General features: G+C 39.7%; 1 protein-coding gene across 4 annotated transcripts in view; it reads right to left on the reverse strand.

Moving 5' to 3' along the window:
* Positions 1 to 244: 244 nt before the first annotated feature.
* Positions 245 to 16,469, reverse strand: part of deptor (DEP domain containing MTOR-interacting protein) — a 72,908-nt gene continuing 56,683 nt past the window's right edge. For all 4 annotated transcript variants that reach the window (XM_048528402.2, XM_048528403.2, XM_048528401.2 and 1 more), the window contains exons 8-10: positions 13,816 to 13,886; positions 13,316 to 13,420; positions 245 to 4,719 (exon numbers count right to left, since the gene is read on the reverse strand). In XM_048528402.2, the coding sequence (XP_048384359.1) occupies positions 4,591 to 4,719; positions 13,316 to 13,420; positions 13,816 to 13,886 (305 nt within the window). In that variant the 3' untranslated portion in view covers positions 245 to 4,590. The remainder of the gene's footprint in view (positions 4,720 to 13,315; positions 13,421 to 13,815; positions 13,887 to 16,469) is intronic.

Consider the following 16,469-nt stretch of genomic DNA (forward strand, 5'->3'; position numbering starts at 1 on the left):
ATGTAGGCTTTCTTTATGTCAAAGCCAAATGAACCACAAAACATAACCAATGTGTGTACAGAATTAATGATTGCTTCAAATCAAAAAGTGCTGGCTTGAAGAGCTACATTTAGAAAATGAACATAGTCAGCTACTTTATCTGGAAGCTGCTTTCTGCAGTGAAAGCATGTTATGTTAAAACAAAAGTAGATCTTTCCAAGAACTGATTAGCACACAAATTTATTTCACATTTTTTTGCTACAATGGTTGTCATGACATACATTTGATACAATTTAATAACAGCTGATAAAAAGCCACATATCCATATACAAAAATAAATCTGTATCTAAATTCTGATTAATCCTTTATCAAGGCAGTCATTATTGACCAATCTGAACTAAGGTTAAACCCTGGTGAGTATTTTTCTAGTCAATTCTAGACATAGCCACAAAATGTTTAAATGGAGTCTTAAAACTTTAGAAGTAACCTACAAACAGACTTGCTACTTGTAAGCAGATATGGAAATAACAAAGCTGGAAAATATTTTAGCAATGACAATGAGTTTTAACTTACAGCAGTCCAATGAAAATTTAGAATTATGGGTAACTCCATCTGCAGCCCCTGCATTCCTACTGTTATTCAATATCCTAGCCTTAGACTTATCAGAAAAGATTTGATATGAACGTGCATGGGAAGACTCAACTTCAACTGGTTACTTAAATCTGATTAGTAAAATCTTCGGAAGTATATTACTAGCACCAGCACAAAATATTCTGATTCAGATTTTAAGTATTTAAACAGAAGTGTAAACATTTCTTATATATTCTTAGTCATCTTTACACAAGTTACCAAAATGTTCTTTTATACAAGCGTACTTATTATTGAAATATTTTCCTACCAAATAGAATTTCCTGAAATATAAGGCTGGAAGCGTTAAGCCTTGTAAATGTCCCACATCAGATCTTACTGAGTATGCATTTAACTTAAGCAGCTAAAGGTTAAAGTAATAGATGAGACAAAGTTTGGTTATACAGTCCTCCAGGACTTGACTGACTGGAGTTATGAATTACAATGTCAGAGTTCAAAATAAAAACACAAACATAAATGATGGCACTATAAGATTTATGAAACCAGCCTCACATTTCATTTTAAAACCTATAGAGAAAAGAAGTTCTCAAATAACATTACACAATTTACTTTGAAATAGACACTGGTTGAATAATGAGTTGGGATTCACACCACTTATAGGATTATCTCTGGTAGTCTCAAATTTATGGCATTGATTTGAAATCCAATGCCCAGTAAAAGGGAACATTTAACTTAAAAGCTCTATATCAGACATATGTACCAGGTTGTACTTAATCAAGTCCATTATCTATCTCAATTCTATAAATCATAGGTAGCACTGCTTTATAATTCTTAATCATCTGATGCTTGTGTTATGTCTTAAATTAGTCCTTGAGCTTGAACATCTATTTGTCATTTTGTCATATGTTATATCCTGTGGCGACTGGAAATACCTATTCAAACCAGGACGCTTTGGTTTTCCACTTTGTGCTTGAATACAAACTAAATTTTCAATACTGCAAAAAATATTCTCCTTTTCCTTTCCCAGTAGGACAGAGCCAACGAGGTAGATAGATGAGTTATGTACAGATTGCACAGAAAACTTCAGAAGTCACATTTCAGTCCTTGTTCATTCCAAGCATACTTCATTTAAAGCATGAGCTTGACAAAATTTTAGATAAATTCAAGCTTCAAGATGTCATATTTAATTCACTTTCAAAAAGGGAGTAATTTGAATGAAATTTAATCAGCCAAGGCATAAAGAAAGAAAACAAACAACTTAAAAGAAAAGCCAACCGAAAACACCAAGCGTAAAAACCCTGGTACCACTGGACATGTTGTACCTAAACGATGATTAATCTGACAGTTAAATGAAATTTTAATTTCAAATACAAATATTGTTTGCTCTATTTTTGATTACAGCCAGCAGATCAGATGAGTGATACTTCCATCCATATGGCAAGGCTAGCTGTTGGTCTGCTAATAGATTACTTACAGCAAACTTTGAGAGATTTGGATTGTTCATTCAAGATTACAGGCAATCCACAAGTTATTTCAACTGCAGCTTAATTCAGCATTCTTTCAACAGAAATGTTAATGGTAAGAATCAATGCAAATATTATTTGCTTTATTCCGTTTTTTGAAGCTGAACGATACAGTGCGCTAGGACTCACTAAGTTTTTCCAACAAATAAAGTGATACTCGTAGTCAGAACAGTTTGATTTCTACATTGTCTATTTGTATTATATTTGTTATTCGTGCCCTGTTCATCTGGAGATTGGAGACCGTCTCAGGATACATTGGCACTTGAGTGACCTGATGGCTTGTTAGGAAAGAAAACGTGCTAAAATCTTATTTTCTAATACACTTAAATCACATCAATGCATAAAAGTGGCAAGTGTACAAAACTGAAGATTTTTTACTGAGTGAAGGTGGGCAGAATGACCCTAAACCCAATAACCCTTTGAATGGAAAGCTAAACAGATCCTGTGCCTATCGAACACGTAAGGGATTACCTGGTAGGCTGCCTGGTGGGATCACTTCCCAGGATAGCGATATCCCACCCGACATGAGGGGTGGCCAATCAGAGGTTGGAAGCTGCTTATGGCAGAATTAACCAGAAGTGCAGGAGCAGCAGGAAGGAAAGGGGTCAATCAGGGAGCTGGGCCTAAAGGTCAGAGGAACTTAGAATCAAGGGCACAACTATAGCTTTCACAGCCACACCCTTTGGTTATATCTGCTGCCTCCTACTCCCCTAGCCAAACATTTCAGATTGGAGATAATGGGAACTGCAGATGCTGCAGAATCCAAGATAATAAAATGTGAAGCTGGATGAACACAGCAGGCCAAGCAGCATCTCAGGAGCACAAAAGCTGACGTTTCGGGCCTAGACCCTTCATCAGAGAGGGGGATGGGGAGTGGGTTCTGGAATAAATAGGGAGAGAGGGGGAGGCGGACCGAAGATGGAGAGAAAAGAAGATGGGTGGAGTGGAGAGTATAGCTGGGGAGGTAGGGAGGGGATAGGTCAGTCCAGGGAAGACGGACAGGTCGAGGAGGTGGGATGAGGTTAGTAGGTAGGAAATGGAGGTGCGGCTTGGGGTGGGGGGGGGAAGGGATGGGTGAGAGGAAGAACAGGTTAGGCAGGCAGAGACAGGCTGGACTGGTTTTGGGATGCAGTGGGTGGAGGGGAAGAGCTGGGCTGGTTGTGTGGTGCAGTGGGGGGAGGGGACGAACTGGGCTGGTTTGGGGATGCGGTGGGGGAAGGGGAGATTTTGAAGCTGGTGAAGTCCACATTGATACCATTGGGCTGCAGGGTTCCCAAGTGGAATATGAGTTGCTGTTCCTGCAACCTTCGGGTGGCATCATTTTGGCACTGCAGGAGGCCCATGATGGACATGTCATCTAAAGAACGGGAGGGGGAGTGGAAATGGTTCACGACTGGGAGGTGCAGTTGTTTATTGCGAACCGAGCGGAGGTGTTCTGCAAAGCGGTCCCCAAGCCTCTGCTTGGTTTCCCCAATGTAGAGGAAGCCACACCGAGTACAATGGATACAGTATACCACATTGGCAGATCTGCCAGTGAACCTCTGCTTAATATGGAAAGTCATCAGATTGGGACAGATTGAGGACTGCACAAGCACAGCAGGCAGGCCAATCTATTCTTGCTGTAGGGGAACCTGCCAGTATTCTCAGCCTTTGGAAATGGTGTTGCTCTGCAGTGGCTGAAGAGGCCCCTAAGTGCTTATTAATTGACCACTGAAGAGTCCCAACTGGTGTCAGGGTAAGAAGGACTTGCTTGTGTGTTGGGAAGATGACCAGGATCTCCCTGATGCCAATCCACCCAATTACCTTCCCCTCCACCTTTTGGGAGGGGTAGATTCTGGACAGTATCTACTTCTTTTACGTCAGATGTCACACCATACAACAATAATGTTAATTTTATGAAACCTCGATTCTTTGTTTCCTAAGGCCCTATTTTCCATACAAGGGTGACATATGTAAATTCCCAACTAACTCTTGGAATATCTCACCCACAAAAAATTTGTGCATTTATTTACTTACAGTGAAGGAATTAAAAAAGGGGCAAATCAAAAATATTTCCTTTTCTTGGTTTTCAAACTATTAACAGGCACCTACATTTTCAAGTGTTGAGGTATTTCTACCACATGTAGATACAACTCATCTAATTACACCCTAGATCCCACTATGAGGAATGGGAAATGTCCACTTAGAGAGACAAAATGCACCAGCAGAAGTTATTTTCTGCATTCAAGTATCAATTCATTACTGCAACACATACTATATGCCAGGCAGCTCACATTCAGTGTTAATAAAACTTTAAACATTTATACGTTGAGGCAATGGTAAGCAAATTAAATCACATACAAACAAGGCAATGTTTTAACTCCTGAAGCAAAGAGCTAGGTTGTACATTCTCTTACTCTGGCATACAAAGGAAATGCAGGTGTGCATTTCCAATATATCTCTCCTATCTTCCAGTGCCAATGCACGATTAGTAGCATGCTTCCAAATTACCATTTTCTTTTCAGAAGTTAATTTCCTCCATGACTTCCATTACTATGGTACGCTGGCCAGTTAGAATGAGATTGCTCACAGTTCTGTAATCTACATGAAGAACATTCAGGCCATTTACGGAGACTACAAATTGGCGAACCTAAAAATGAGGATCAAAATAGTTGGCATCAAATGTCAATTCAATATCATGTGAAGTTTTAGTACTTCATAAAGTTTTTGGAAGGACAGATTCACAAGTTCTGATTTTATACTTCATGAAAAGTAAACTTTAAGCAACAATTTTCTTTAAAATCCAACTGTGAGATCATACAGCAGTGTACGTGGTTTTCATTAGTCGTTTTTTTTAACTTATAGAATGAGTGAGAATATGCAAACAATTTTGCCACCTCCTCCAGAGCATTAGCGATGGGAAATAAATGCCAGCCTTGCCAGACACACACACATCCAATGAAAGAAATAAATCAGTCATTCAAACCTAAAAGAGGTCATTCATAAATGGGAAGTGTGTCCGATGATTACAGATAAAAATATCTGCCGTATCCTTACCTGCATTGTTTTAAAGTTCTAAGGTGGAAACAACTTTATCTTGGGGATTTGTCAAACGTTAGTACTACAGAGCTCCATTTGACGCTCCTCTGCTGGTGTGCAGGAAGGCGTGGTGAGGCATAAAAATCCAACGGACAACCTATCCACTCACCACCTGCCGGCTACTGCTGAAGTGTTGTCCATCTCCCTTGTGGTTCCCAATGCCTTGCACAGTTCCTTGAATTTTTTTTTCCTTTGCTCTTTCATGGAAAAGTAGCATTGCCAGTAGGGTCAGCATCTGTTTCCCATTCCTAAATTCTCTTTGATTTGAAAAGCTCTCTAGGCCATTTCAGAGGGTAGTTAAGAGTGAGCCATATTGCTATGGGTTTGGAGTCACATGTAGGCTAGACCAAGTGAGGCTGGCAAATGATGTCATCCTCTAAAGGACATAAGTGAACTGGATGAATTGTTACAAATTGATGATAATTTCATCTGAACTTCATATTCCAGGTTTACAAATGGAATTTTAAAATTCCATCAGTTGTTGTAATATTTGAACTTGTTTGCCCATTAGTCTGGCCTCCAGTTTTCCTATGCAGTGACATTACCGCTACACCATCTTCTTCCCTGATGTCCCCAATATCCCCCTGACCTTATGTAAAGTGAACTGAATTGGCTGAAGACTAGCATTAGTGATGCTGCTGATCTCAGGAGTAGGCCAAGCTAGTTGTTTGGGCAATAAATTTATTTGCAACCTCGTGGCCAGCATATTCCTACTCTATCACTACCATCAAGTCAGAGGATCAACCCTAGTTCAACAAAGAGTGCAGAAGGGCATGCCGAAAAGCTCCAGACATACCCAAAAATGAGGTGTCCATCAAGATACAGCACAGGATTACTTGTGCACCAAACAGCAGAAGCAGCAAGTGATAGACAGTGCTTAAATAAAAGCAAAACACTGCAGATGCTAGAAATCTGAAATAATCACAGAAAGTGCTGGAGAAACTCAGCAGGTCTGGCAACATCTGTGGAGACAGAAACAATGTTAACATTTCATATCCCACATGACTCTTCTCACGGCATGTTCCACACAACTTCAAATGTTAATTCTGTTTCTCTCCACAAATACTGCCAAACGTGCTGGGTTTCTCCAGAATATTCTGTGTTTGTTGTTTATAGACATTTCTTAGCAATTTCATCACTAAAGGATCAAATGTAAGCTCTACAGCCCTGCCACAGCTTGTCATGAATAGTGGTAGTGGGAAGCAGGAGACAATTATACAATATACTAGGGTAGGAGGCTCCATAAATATCTTCATCTTCAGTGATGAGTTTTCTAGCACATCACTGCTAGAGATGAAACTGAAGCTTTTGAAACATTCTTCAGTCAGAAGTGCCAAATGGATGATCCACTGCAGTCTCCCCCAGAGGCCCCGAGTATCACAGACACCAATCTTCAGCCAATTCAATTCACTCCACATGATATAAAGAGGGCACTGGATACTGCAAAGGCTATTGTCCTGACAACATTTCAGCAACTGTACTGAAGATATATGCCCCAGAACTTGCTGCTTCCCTCGCCTAGCTACTCCATATAGCTACAGCACTGGTATCCAGGGATGTTATCGGAATCTATAAAGTAGAACAAAGTGACTGAGCATTTGCAGATGGCCGACGTGAATTTATGGAGGATGTCTCAAGTGTAATCAATCTAGTTGATTGAAAAAGAAACTGTAGAACTGGCCAGAGGAATGCATATAGATATGACTGAATAGACATCCAAAGGCACTTGATAATCGATTCCACATAACAGACTTAAAGCTAAAATTAAAGTTCACATAATTGAAGGAAAATGTTTGATCTTCATTTGGAGATTAATTGTAGAGTAGAAAACAAGAGTAGGAGTGGTACATATTTGAGTCAATAGTTAGGTTCCTTGGAAGATTCTGTGCTCGGTCTTCAACTTCTCAGTATATTAACTAAGGAAAGAAGGAACACAGCAGGGAGCCATATTTCTGTACCCAGGATTGGCAATGTCACTGCAGCTGGTAAGAGCACACCTAGTTCTGGGTACCAGTTCTAGGGTACAGCACTTTGAAAAGACATATCAATCTTGGAAGGAGTGCATCCTAAATGCACCAGAACTTCATGGATTAGATTATGATGTGAGATCTCACAGAGTGGGCTTCAATTCTCTTGACAGTAGGTGCAGGAGGATTTGGTTATGGTTAATAGGATTTTGAAAGGAATGGAAAATGGATAGAATACAGGGTGAAACAGTTTCCACCAACAAAGTCTAGGACAAGGGGATATAACTGCAAAGTCAAAGCTAGGGCATTTGGGAGAGAAGTTAGGAAATAATCTTTTGCAGAAAGGGTGATATTTTGTTCCAAAATACAGTAAGGTGCTAGTTCAATTAACTGTAATTAAGTATAATATTGTAATTTTAAGTTTGACATTGTTGGTAAAGTTTGGTTAGAAAAGAATATAAAAGAATATGGAATCAAGGTAAGGTTGAGTTGAATGGAGTTAAGATGCAGTTATGGAGTTAGCTATAGTTGTATCAGAGATAATGGGAACTGCAGATGCTGGAGAATCCAAGATAACAAAGTGCGGAGCTGGATGAACACAGCAGGCCAAGCAGCATCTCAGGAGCACAAGAGCTGACGTTTCGATCCTAGACTGATGAACCCTCTCTGTTGAAGGGTCTAGGCCCGAAACGTCAGCTTTTGTGCTCCTGAGATGCTGCTTGGCCTGCTGTGTTCATCCAGCTTCACACTTTGTCATCACGGAGTTAGCTATAGTCTTGCTGAACGGCAGAATGGTCAACTCTTGTTCACAAATGTAGGCAGGACAAAACAGGAAACCTAAGGAAGATGAAAAAGATTACTTAAAAACAGACTTGAATAAAACTAAAATCCACTCTATACACTGGTGTCAAACCGAGGTAGAAAAACTAATGGGATGGATAGCATTGAGAAACTGGATGAGTTTACCATTGTTCAAACAGGATGCCACTGCCAACAATGCAAGTGTGCCAAACAGCCTTTCAGAAAGATTAATGTTAGTATCTTCAAACTGGAGAAAGTAAAGATAGTCCCGATCACCATTCCAAATTTCATCCTGAGACTCCAGTAGAAGTGAGGGCTGCTATCAAGGGCAGGATAATATTACTTACAATGACCTGCAGACAGAATCTGTCGAAGAATATGAAGCATGGCTGCCTCGTGCACTACTGGAAGTTTTAATTGATGATGATAACTATCAGTTAGACGAAGCGATGTAGTTCATTTTAATACCAGTCTTTGTCAACTACACAGGAATTTTGATCTGCTTTCAATTTCAGAAAAAAAAGCTGACCACAGTGAATGCTTTAAAACACTGATTTTTCATTAGAGTTGTGCACACTTGTGCATTATTCGCTTTAAGGTCCATTCTTGCACATTTGTCAAGTTTTATTAAACTGCAACATGACTAACCCAAATTTTATACTCACTGCCTGACCAATGAAAGCAAACATGCCGTATTTCTTCTTTACCACCTTATCCAGTTGTGTTGTGAGCGTAAATCATGAGAATTATTCAATCAGACAGTATAATTTGACAACAATATGTGTTGATATTGTTTTTAGTTACACTTGAATACCAAACTTGCAGGAGAAAGTAGGTTAATAATTATCCTGATCTACAGAAGAAGACATTACTGTAATCAATACCCACTTCTGAAAGTGCCAAATTATTCCTGTATAGGCCCTAATGGCAGCTGTAGGCAGGCACCGTGACTATAGTTGAAACAAATAATGTTCTCACGTGAAGCCCATTGTTTTCAGTCACTGACAGGAAAGAGAAAAATCAGTTGTGCTAATTAGGGGCACTGGGGCCCCATCATAACCTTTTACTACAGCACTTCCTGCAAATGTCAGACTTCCTTTTTCCAAACAGTGATACAGAAATTTTGGAAAAACTCAGCAGATCCAGCAATATTTGTCCAATGCAACCTCTTCTATATACAGAGGGGGAGGTAGAACTATCAGGAAGGTCACAGATCGAGGGTGAGCGAGATTCAATACCAGAAATGTTGAGGAATCAAAGGCAAATGGAATGGTAACAGTAGCAGTAAAGAAACACAGTATTCATCTGGAGTCTCCATTAATAGTGCAATGATTTTTTTTCTTATTCTTTCACAGCATTTAGGCATTGTTGGCTTGGCTAACATTTTGTTACCCATCCCAAATTACACGTGAGAAGATGATGATCTTCTGCTGCTCATGCCTCTTTCTGTCAAAGTTGCTGATCGTAGCTTGGACACAATTAAACTCGCTTTTTCATTTTTACCAGTGTTCTCGGTATCACAATCTTCAAAGTAGAGTTTCCACATTGCTGCAATGGAGGAAGCTATTTTGACACCCCTGCCTGTTCCATCTTTCAACTGGATCACCATTAAATTGCTCCCAAAGCTTTGTCCTCTTTCATTATGTATGATTCTCAGAATCAAAATTAGCAATTGATCCAGCATCAGTTGCCTTTGGTGAAAAAGACTGTAATACTTCCATCACCCTTTGTAAGCAGAAGCGTTCTCTAATTTTACTTCCGAAAGATCTGGTTCTAAATTTTAGATAATCCTTCTGGTCCAAGATGTATCAAACAGCAGAAGTTGTTTTTTTAGAAATAGAATAGAATCCCTACAGTGTGGAAACAGGCCCTTTGGCCCAACAAGTCCACACCGAACCTCAGAGCATGCCACCAAGACCCATCTCCCTATAACCCACCTAATCCACACATCCCTGAACACGATGGGCAATTTAGCACAGCCAATCCCCCTAACCTGCACATCTTTGGACTGTGGGAGGAAACCAGAGCACCCGGAGGAAACCCACGCAGACATGGGGAGAACGTGCAAACTCCACACAGACAGTCGCCTGAGACGGGAATCGAACCCGGGTCTCTGGCGCTGTGAGGCAGCAGTGCTAACCACTGGGCCACCGTGCCGCCCTCTCTGTCTACCCTTTCATTTCCCAATAATACCTTACAACGTCAATGAAATAACTCTATACCTGTCCAACTTCCACGAATTACAACATGAGGACAGCATAAAAATTTAACAGTCGCCACTTACTGCACCATCCTAGCTGCCAAGCTGAGATGATAAGAATTCACAAGGAATTCATCCTTACCTCCGTCCTAAGTGGTCTACCTCGTATTCTGAGACTATGGCCCCAGTCAGTAGGATTGTCTATCCAGCAACTGCTCTGTGAAGCCCTCGAAGAATCTTGTAAGATTTAAGAGATTAGGTTTTAAATTTAAAGCATAGGCTTTGTACTACACTCTCTCCAATGGCAAGTATATCTTTCCTGGAGTAATGAGACCAAAACTTTGGCACAGTCTCAGAGTGAAGGGGCAACCCTTTAGAACTGAGGTGAGGCGAAATTTCTTCAGCCAGAGGGTGGTTAATCTGTGAATCTCATTTATTGCAAAGAGCTGTGGAGGCCAAGTCACTGACTATATTTAAGACAGAGATAGATAGGTTCTTGATTAGTAAGGGGATTAAGGGCTACCGGGAAAAGGCAGGTGAATGAAGTTGAAAAATGTATCAGCTATGACAGAGCAGACTTGATGGGCCGAATGGTCTAGTTCTGCGTCTATGTCTTATGGTCTTATGATTATTGTGTCTGCATAGGTGTAGCTGGGGCTACTACAGGAGGGAAAACCGATTGTCTCTGTAATGGAGAGAATTTGGTGTGCTTTGCATTAAATGGGACCTGAAGTTCCAAACCATCTTTTGCAGTCTCAACAGTGACCAGCAAAGAGAACTCAATCACTGATAAGGTTACAGTGTTAAGCTGAAGGCAACATCGAGCCAGAGAAAACAGAGGTTCAAAAACTCCATGTCTGATAAAACAGAAGCAACGTTAGGCCCGAGAAAGATGGTGGAAAGGTACAATTAGCTATTGAAAGTTTCAATCTCAGCAGAGATGATGTTCTGTAAGCGCAAAAGAAAATATACATTTACCTCATTCTAATTAGTTACTCCTTCCCCTCATTATTTATTTATTTCATTTTCTCTTCATTCCTTTGTAGGTGGTGACTAAAAATAATTAATTTCATCCCCAACGCATTTCTCATTGCAATTTCAATCTTAGTCATGGCACTCAACATTCAGAACACTTCCATCATGACAGGAAAAGGATATCCTTTAAATCTGCATCACCACAGAACACCTGACAGGAATATTAAGTGTACAAATGTCACACAATGTTTAAAATCAGTACCAATTTAAAAATATATGCAATTTTGGCTGAGGCATGAATGATGAGCACATTAAATTTGCAAAGTTACCCAACCAATTATGAATCAAATGAGACTTTATGAGTTTTAAGCTACGCAGCTTCAAAATACAAATAGAGTAATGCATTCTGTGTTACATGGCATAACATTTTATAAAACAGTGCGTTGATTCTGAGCAATGCAAGGCAAAAGCACTAGTTACATTAACAGCAAGACGCCTTGCAGATATTGTCTGTCCATGATAGTGTAGATTAAATGGGGTTTTCTTCATGAACATATTCATTGCAGTTCCTGAGTTTTCTTAGCTGGCATTTGAATGAGCCCACTACTTACTGAATAATATTCCCAATTTGTAGCCTTCACATGAGGCATACACTTTATATAACAGCCTCTTTTGCCCTACTAATGCATTTTCTTGGTAAAACACAGAGACAACACAGTTACAATTCTAAAAGGAGTGCTGGAACAGAGGGACTCGGGAGTATACGTGCACACACGATTGAAGTGGCAGGACAAACGGAGAGAGCAGTTAATAAAACATACAGCATCCTTGGGTTGATTAATCGGGACAAAGAGTACCAGAGCAAGAAAGTAAGGCTGAACCTGCGTAACTAACTGGTTAAATTTTAAGTGTAGTGTTGTGTACACCACACGATATGAACACACTGAAGAGAGGGCAGAACAGATTTACGCGAACAGTTCCAATGATGAGCAATTATAATCATAAGAATAAATTGAAAAGTGTGGAATTATCCTCCTTGGAGACAGGTCAGATTGAAGGGGTTATGTCTCTTCATCCTGGACAGAAGAACAGCTAAGAAGAAGCTAGATATAAGTCTTCGAGATCGAGAAGGGCTGGATTGAGTAGATAGAGAGAAACAGTTCCCACTTGTAAGAAGATCCAGACATGAGAGGGCTTAGATTTACAGCAATTTGCAAAAGATTCGAATGCAAGGTAAGAAAAACGTTTTCACGCACTAGTGAGCAATTCAGATCTAGAATTCACTGCCTAGAAGTGCAGTGGATGCAGATCCAATTGAGGCATTCAAGAGGATATTGCTCTATGTAAATGATTATCCAACATGCAACGGTATGGGGAAAAAGGCAGGAGAAGAAGTCAAGGCGTTATTTGGAGGGCCAGTACAGAAACAATGGGATGAATAGCTCCCTTCCGTACTGTAACCCTTCTGTGATTTACTGAGAGTGCAGTGCATTCAAGGATACATAAAAACAATGTTCTTTAAATTGTAATGACAAACCTTGATCATTTCCCAGGGCTGTACGTTCTGCATGAAATACCTTGATTTTACTCGATGGAGTGTGAGTGTTATTGGCAAGGCCAGCATTTACAACCCATCCTTAAGTGCCCTCGAGAGCCACTGTAAGTCTGTCTAACTAGAGGGTGTGCAGGATTTCAACAGAGTCATAAAATTCCTACACGGGGTGGAAGCAGGCCATTCGGCCCATATCAAGTCCATACCAACAGTCCAAAGAGCTTCCCACCCAGACCCACCCTATACTGTAACAATAAATGGCCAATTACACGTGTTCATGAGAAATACTGTTTGACTGCAGCCAGGCATTAACCAGGAAACCAAAAAGGGTTGTCATAAAGTCCTTGATTTTCATTCTCCAGCTGTATTTACACAGCAGAAGTTCTTATACACATCTTTCAACAGTCTTATTTACTTGCTCTGAACCTCCAAAGGTCTGCATATGTGAACATTCAAAAGTCTGAGTTTCTGAACTCCATGAAAATTGTACCATACAATTGTACATGTCGAGCTTTAGGAAATGTTTGGGCTGCAGCTAACAACTTCATTGAAAAAGCACAACCTTGGAAAGAAATGCTCATATATTTGACAGAACAAGACAACATTTAGTCATCTGTACTTAACTGTGCTTGACGAAGACAAAAAGAATTACCTTCATTCCAGCTACGGCAGCAGGGCCACTGGGATCCACTGCTTGAATATGGCATGGTTTATTTCCACGTACAACAAATCCCCAGCCAACTGCATCACCCACAATCTGAAAACAAGCCAGTTTTGCAAAACTTTTAAATAAACAGGCATATTAAAATTGCACCCAACGTCCGCTTTCAAAAAACAAATTTCCAATGTTTAATCTGGCTTCTGTATTCACAAAATTCTTATTTTTGAATGCAGTGACTATCTTTGCAATAAACTAAATACAGATCATAAAAAAATCTGGTTTGATGAGCCTCCTTAATATTTTCAAAAAGGACAAGTCACTCAAGTGTAAACTGGGCTTTTATTTCAGCAAATCTAAGCATCTCAAGAATGCAACACTATTCAATTGTAACCAAGTGAAACTATATCATAACTCTGAAAATGTACTGCTCGGTGAATCGTTGCAAAGTGCAACAGATTGGGGAAGGAATACGATTTAAAGCACAGACTTACTGTAAGTGTCTTCTTTGTGTAGGGTGCACCAGGAGCTAAGAGCTCCTCTGTCGTTACAGGTCTCTTTAAAACTGAAACAGAATGCAGAATTCTTAAGCCGTAAATGTGATTCACAACCCATTGTCTCCAATTCACTTTAACTAATCAGTTCAGCCACATTTACAACTGGAACTACTCTGTAGTCAGGATCATAACAGGAAATCAGTCTTTCTTTTTGTTATTATTTGTTTAAGCAGTATGTAGACATTATTCTAATGCAGCGACAATTAAAATTTCAATTGTACCTTTAACAAAATGAAATGTCCGAGGCACTGTACAAGAGCATTATCAAAACAAACTATGATGCCAAACCACAGAAGAGAAACATTAGTTCAGCTAAACAAAAGTCTGGTAACAGTGTGTACTTTAAGAAGTGCTTTAAAGGTGGAAAGCAAAGTGGAGGGGCATCCTGAAGGAATTCCAAGGCCATGGCTACTTGACGACACGACCACCAATGGTGGAGAAATCAAAATCAAAATTAGAGGAACGCAGATCACTCAGAAGGTTGTGAGGTTGGAGGAGATCACAGAGTTAGAGGGACACAGAGCCCTAGAGGGATTTGAAACCAAGAATGAAAATTTTGAATGAAAGTATTGCTTGACTGGGAACTAGTTCAGGTCAGCATGCACAGGGAGGGGAGAGAAATAAGACTTGCTGCCAGTTGAGTCTCTGGCAGAATTTGGAAGATCTCAAGCTTGGAGCTTAGAATGTGGGAGACAATCCAGAAATGAGTTGGTACAGGCAGATCTAGAGCAGACAAAGACTTTGACAGCAGCTGAGGTGATTGCAGACAAAACTGAGCAATACTAAAGGTTGCAGTGGCCAGCTGTAGTGATGTCGTGGGTGTTGGAGGTTGATCAAGATCAAATGAGACACCAAAGGTTATATGAATAGATTATACGTAATTTAAACTCACACTAGGAACAGAATTGGAGCTAGTAATAAGGGAAAGTAATTTGGGTTGGGTACCAAAAACAATGACTTCAATTTTTGCAATTTTTACTCAGAGGACGTTTCTGCTCAACTAGTACTGCATGTTGAATTATCAACAGTAGAGTAATTGAGAATGAAAAGATTCATTCGATTCATTCATTGCTATGAATTACCTGAAAAATTCCAACTTCGCTAATTCAAGTGCTCAATTACAAAAAAGTCAAAATATAGGCTAATGGTGCCCAAGAATCTGTGTTGACCAGGCTTGTACAAGGCACAACAAACAAAACGAGACAAACCACAAAGAGATAATAACAAATGACGAGAAGTTGTTTAAAGAAATGGAGAATATTAGAAGTGCAGACAAAGAGATTTTGCTGAGGAAATTGCAGAGCTAAGCAGCTGGGGGAGAATCTTTAAAATGAATTTGCATTGGGACTCAATGTAAGTCAGTGAGCAGTGGTGACTTGGTTAGATTCAGGATACAGGCAGGTGAATTTTGGAAAAGTTATAGTTATCTGTGGGCTGCAAGAAGTAAAGTTGTACAGAATAGCATTGTACTAGAGATAGGAAAGACACAGATGCGGTTTCAGGAGGAGAGAGGATAGGGGCAGCATTGGTAATGATACAGAGTTGGAAGTAGGTGGTCTTGCTGAAAGAGGAAATACATAATGAGAAGCTCAACTCTCAGTCAAAGAAGACACAAAGTTTAAAAATGGTCTTGTTACCTTCAGACCGTTATCAATGGGAGGAATGAAGATAATGGTCATGGAATGGAGTTTTTAGCAGGATCAAATACAATGCTTTTCCCAGTATTAGACAGAAAGAAATTTCTGCACATTCAGCTGGACATGCATCCTGACAATTTAGAGACAGTATAAGGGTCAACAGAAGTGGTGATAAAATACTGTTGGGCATTGTCAGCCTTTGGGTACAACCCAAAGTTTCATTTTAATGAGAACAGCAGGTAAATGAGGAAGAAGAGGGGCCTAAGGATAGATTGTTGCATTAATGTGAGAATTAATGGTGACTAAAGAAAATAGATTGTTGAAGAACAGAATTATACCAAACAAAAAAACCTTGTATCAGAGATAATGGGAACTGCAGATGCTGGAGAATCTGAGATAACAAAGTGTGGAGCTGGATGAACACAGCAGGCCAAGCAGCATCTCAGGAGCACAAAAGCTGACATTTTGGGCCTAGATTTTTCTGATGAAGGGTCTAGGCCCGAAACGTCAGCTTTTGTGCTCCTAAGATGGTGCTTGGCCTGCTGTGTTCATCCAGCTCCACACTTTGTTATCTTAAACAAAAAAACCTTGTTCAAGATTAAAACATATTAGAACAAACAGCAGCTAATTATAAAGTTTTTCAAATGTGAGTTATTGAAATTATGTAATTCAACAACAGGCAGTTATTGAATATTAGCTTTAGCTCTGAGCCACAGTCAGATTGCACTTTCTTCAAATTCTATGAGACATTTATGATGATATGCTGATGTATCCTCTGTATTTTGTTGAAAAAGCTTAGTCTATATTTAGAAGAATTGTGATAGTTGTAAAGAGATTGATCCAATTTAGCATAAGTAGCAACAAATACAGTGGAACTCATCATTGCCCTTTACAGACCTTTCCCTCAAGAAACAAATTAACTTGTCTAATTTTAATGTTATAAGTTAACTGAAT

Source organism: Stegostoma tigrinum, chromosome 5, assembly GCF_030684315.1.
Source record: "Stegostoma tigrinum isolate sSteTig4 chromosome 5, sSteTig4.hap1, whole genome shotgun sequence".
Classification (NCBI taxonomy): domain Eukaryota; kingdom Metazoa; phylum Chordata; class Chondrichthyes; order Orectolobiformes; family Stegostomatidae; genus Stegostoma; species Stegostoma tigrinum.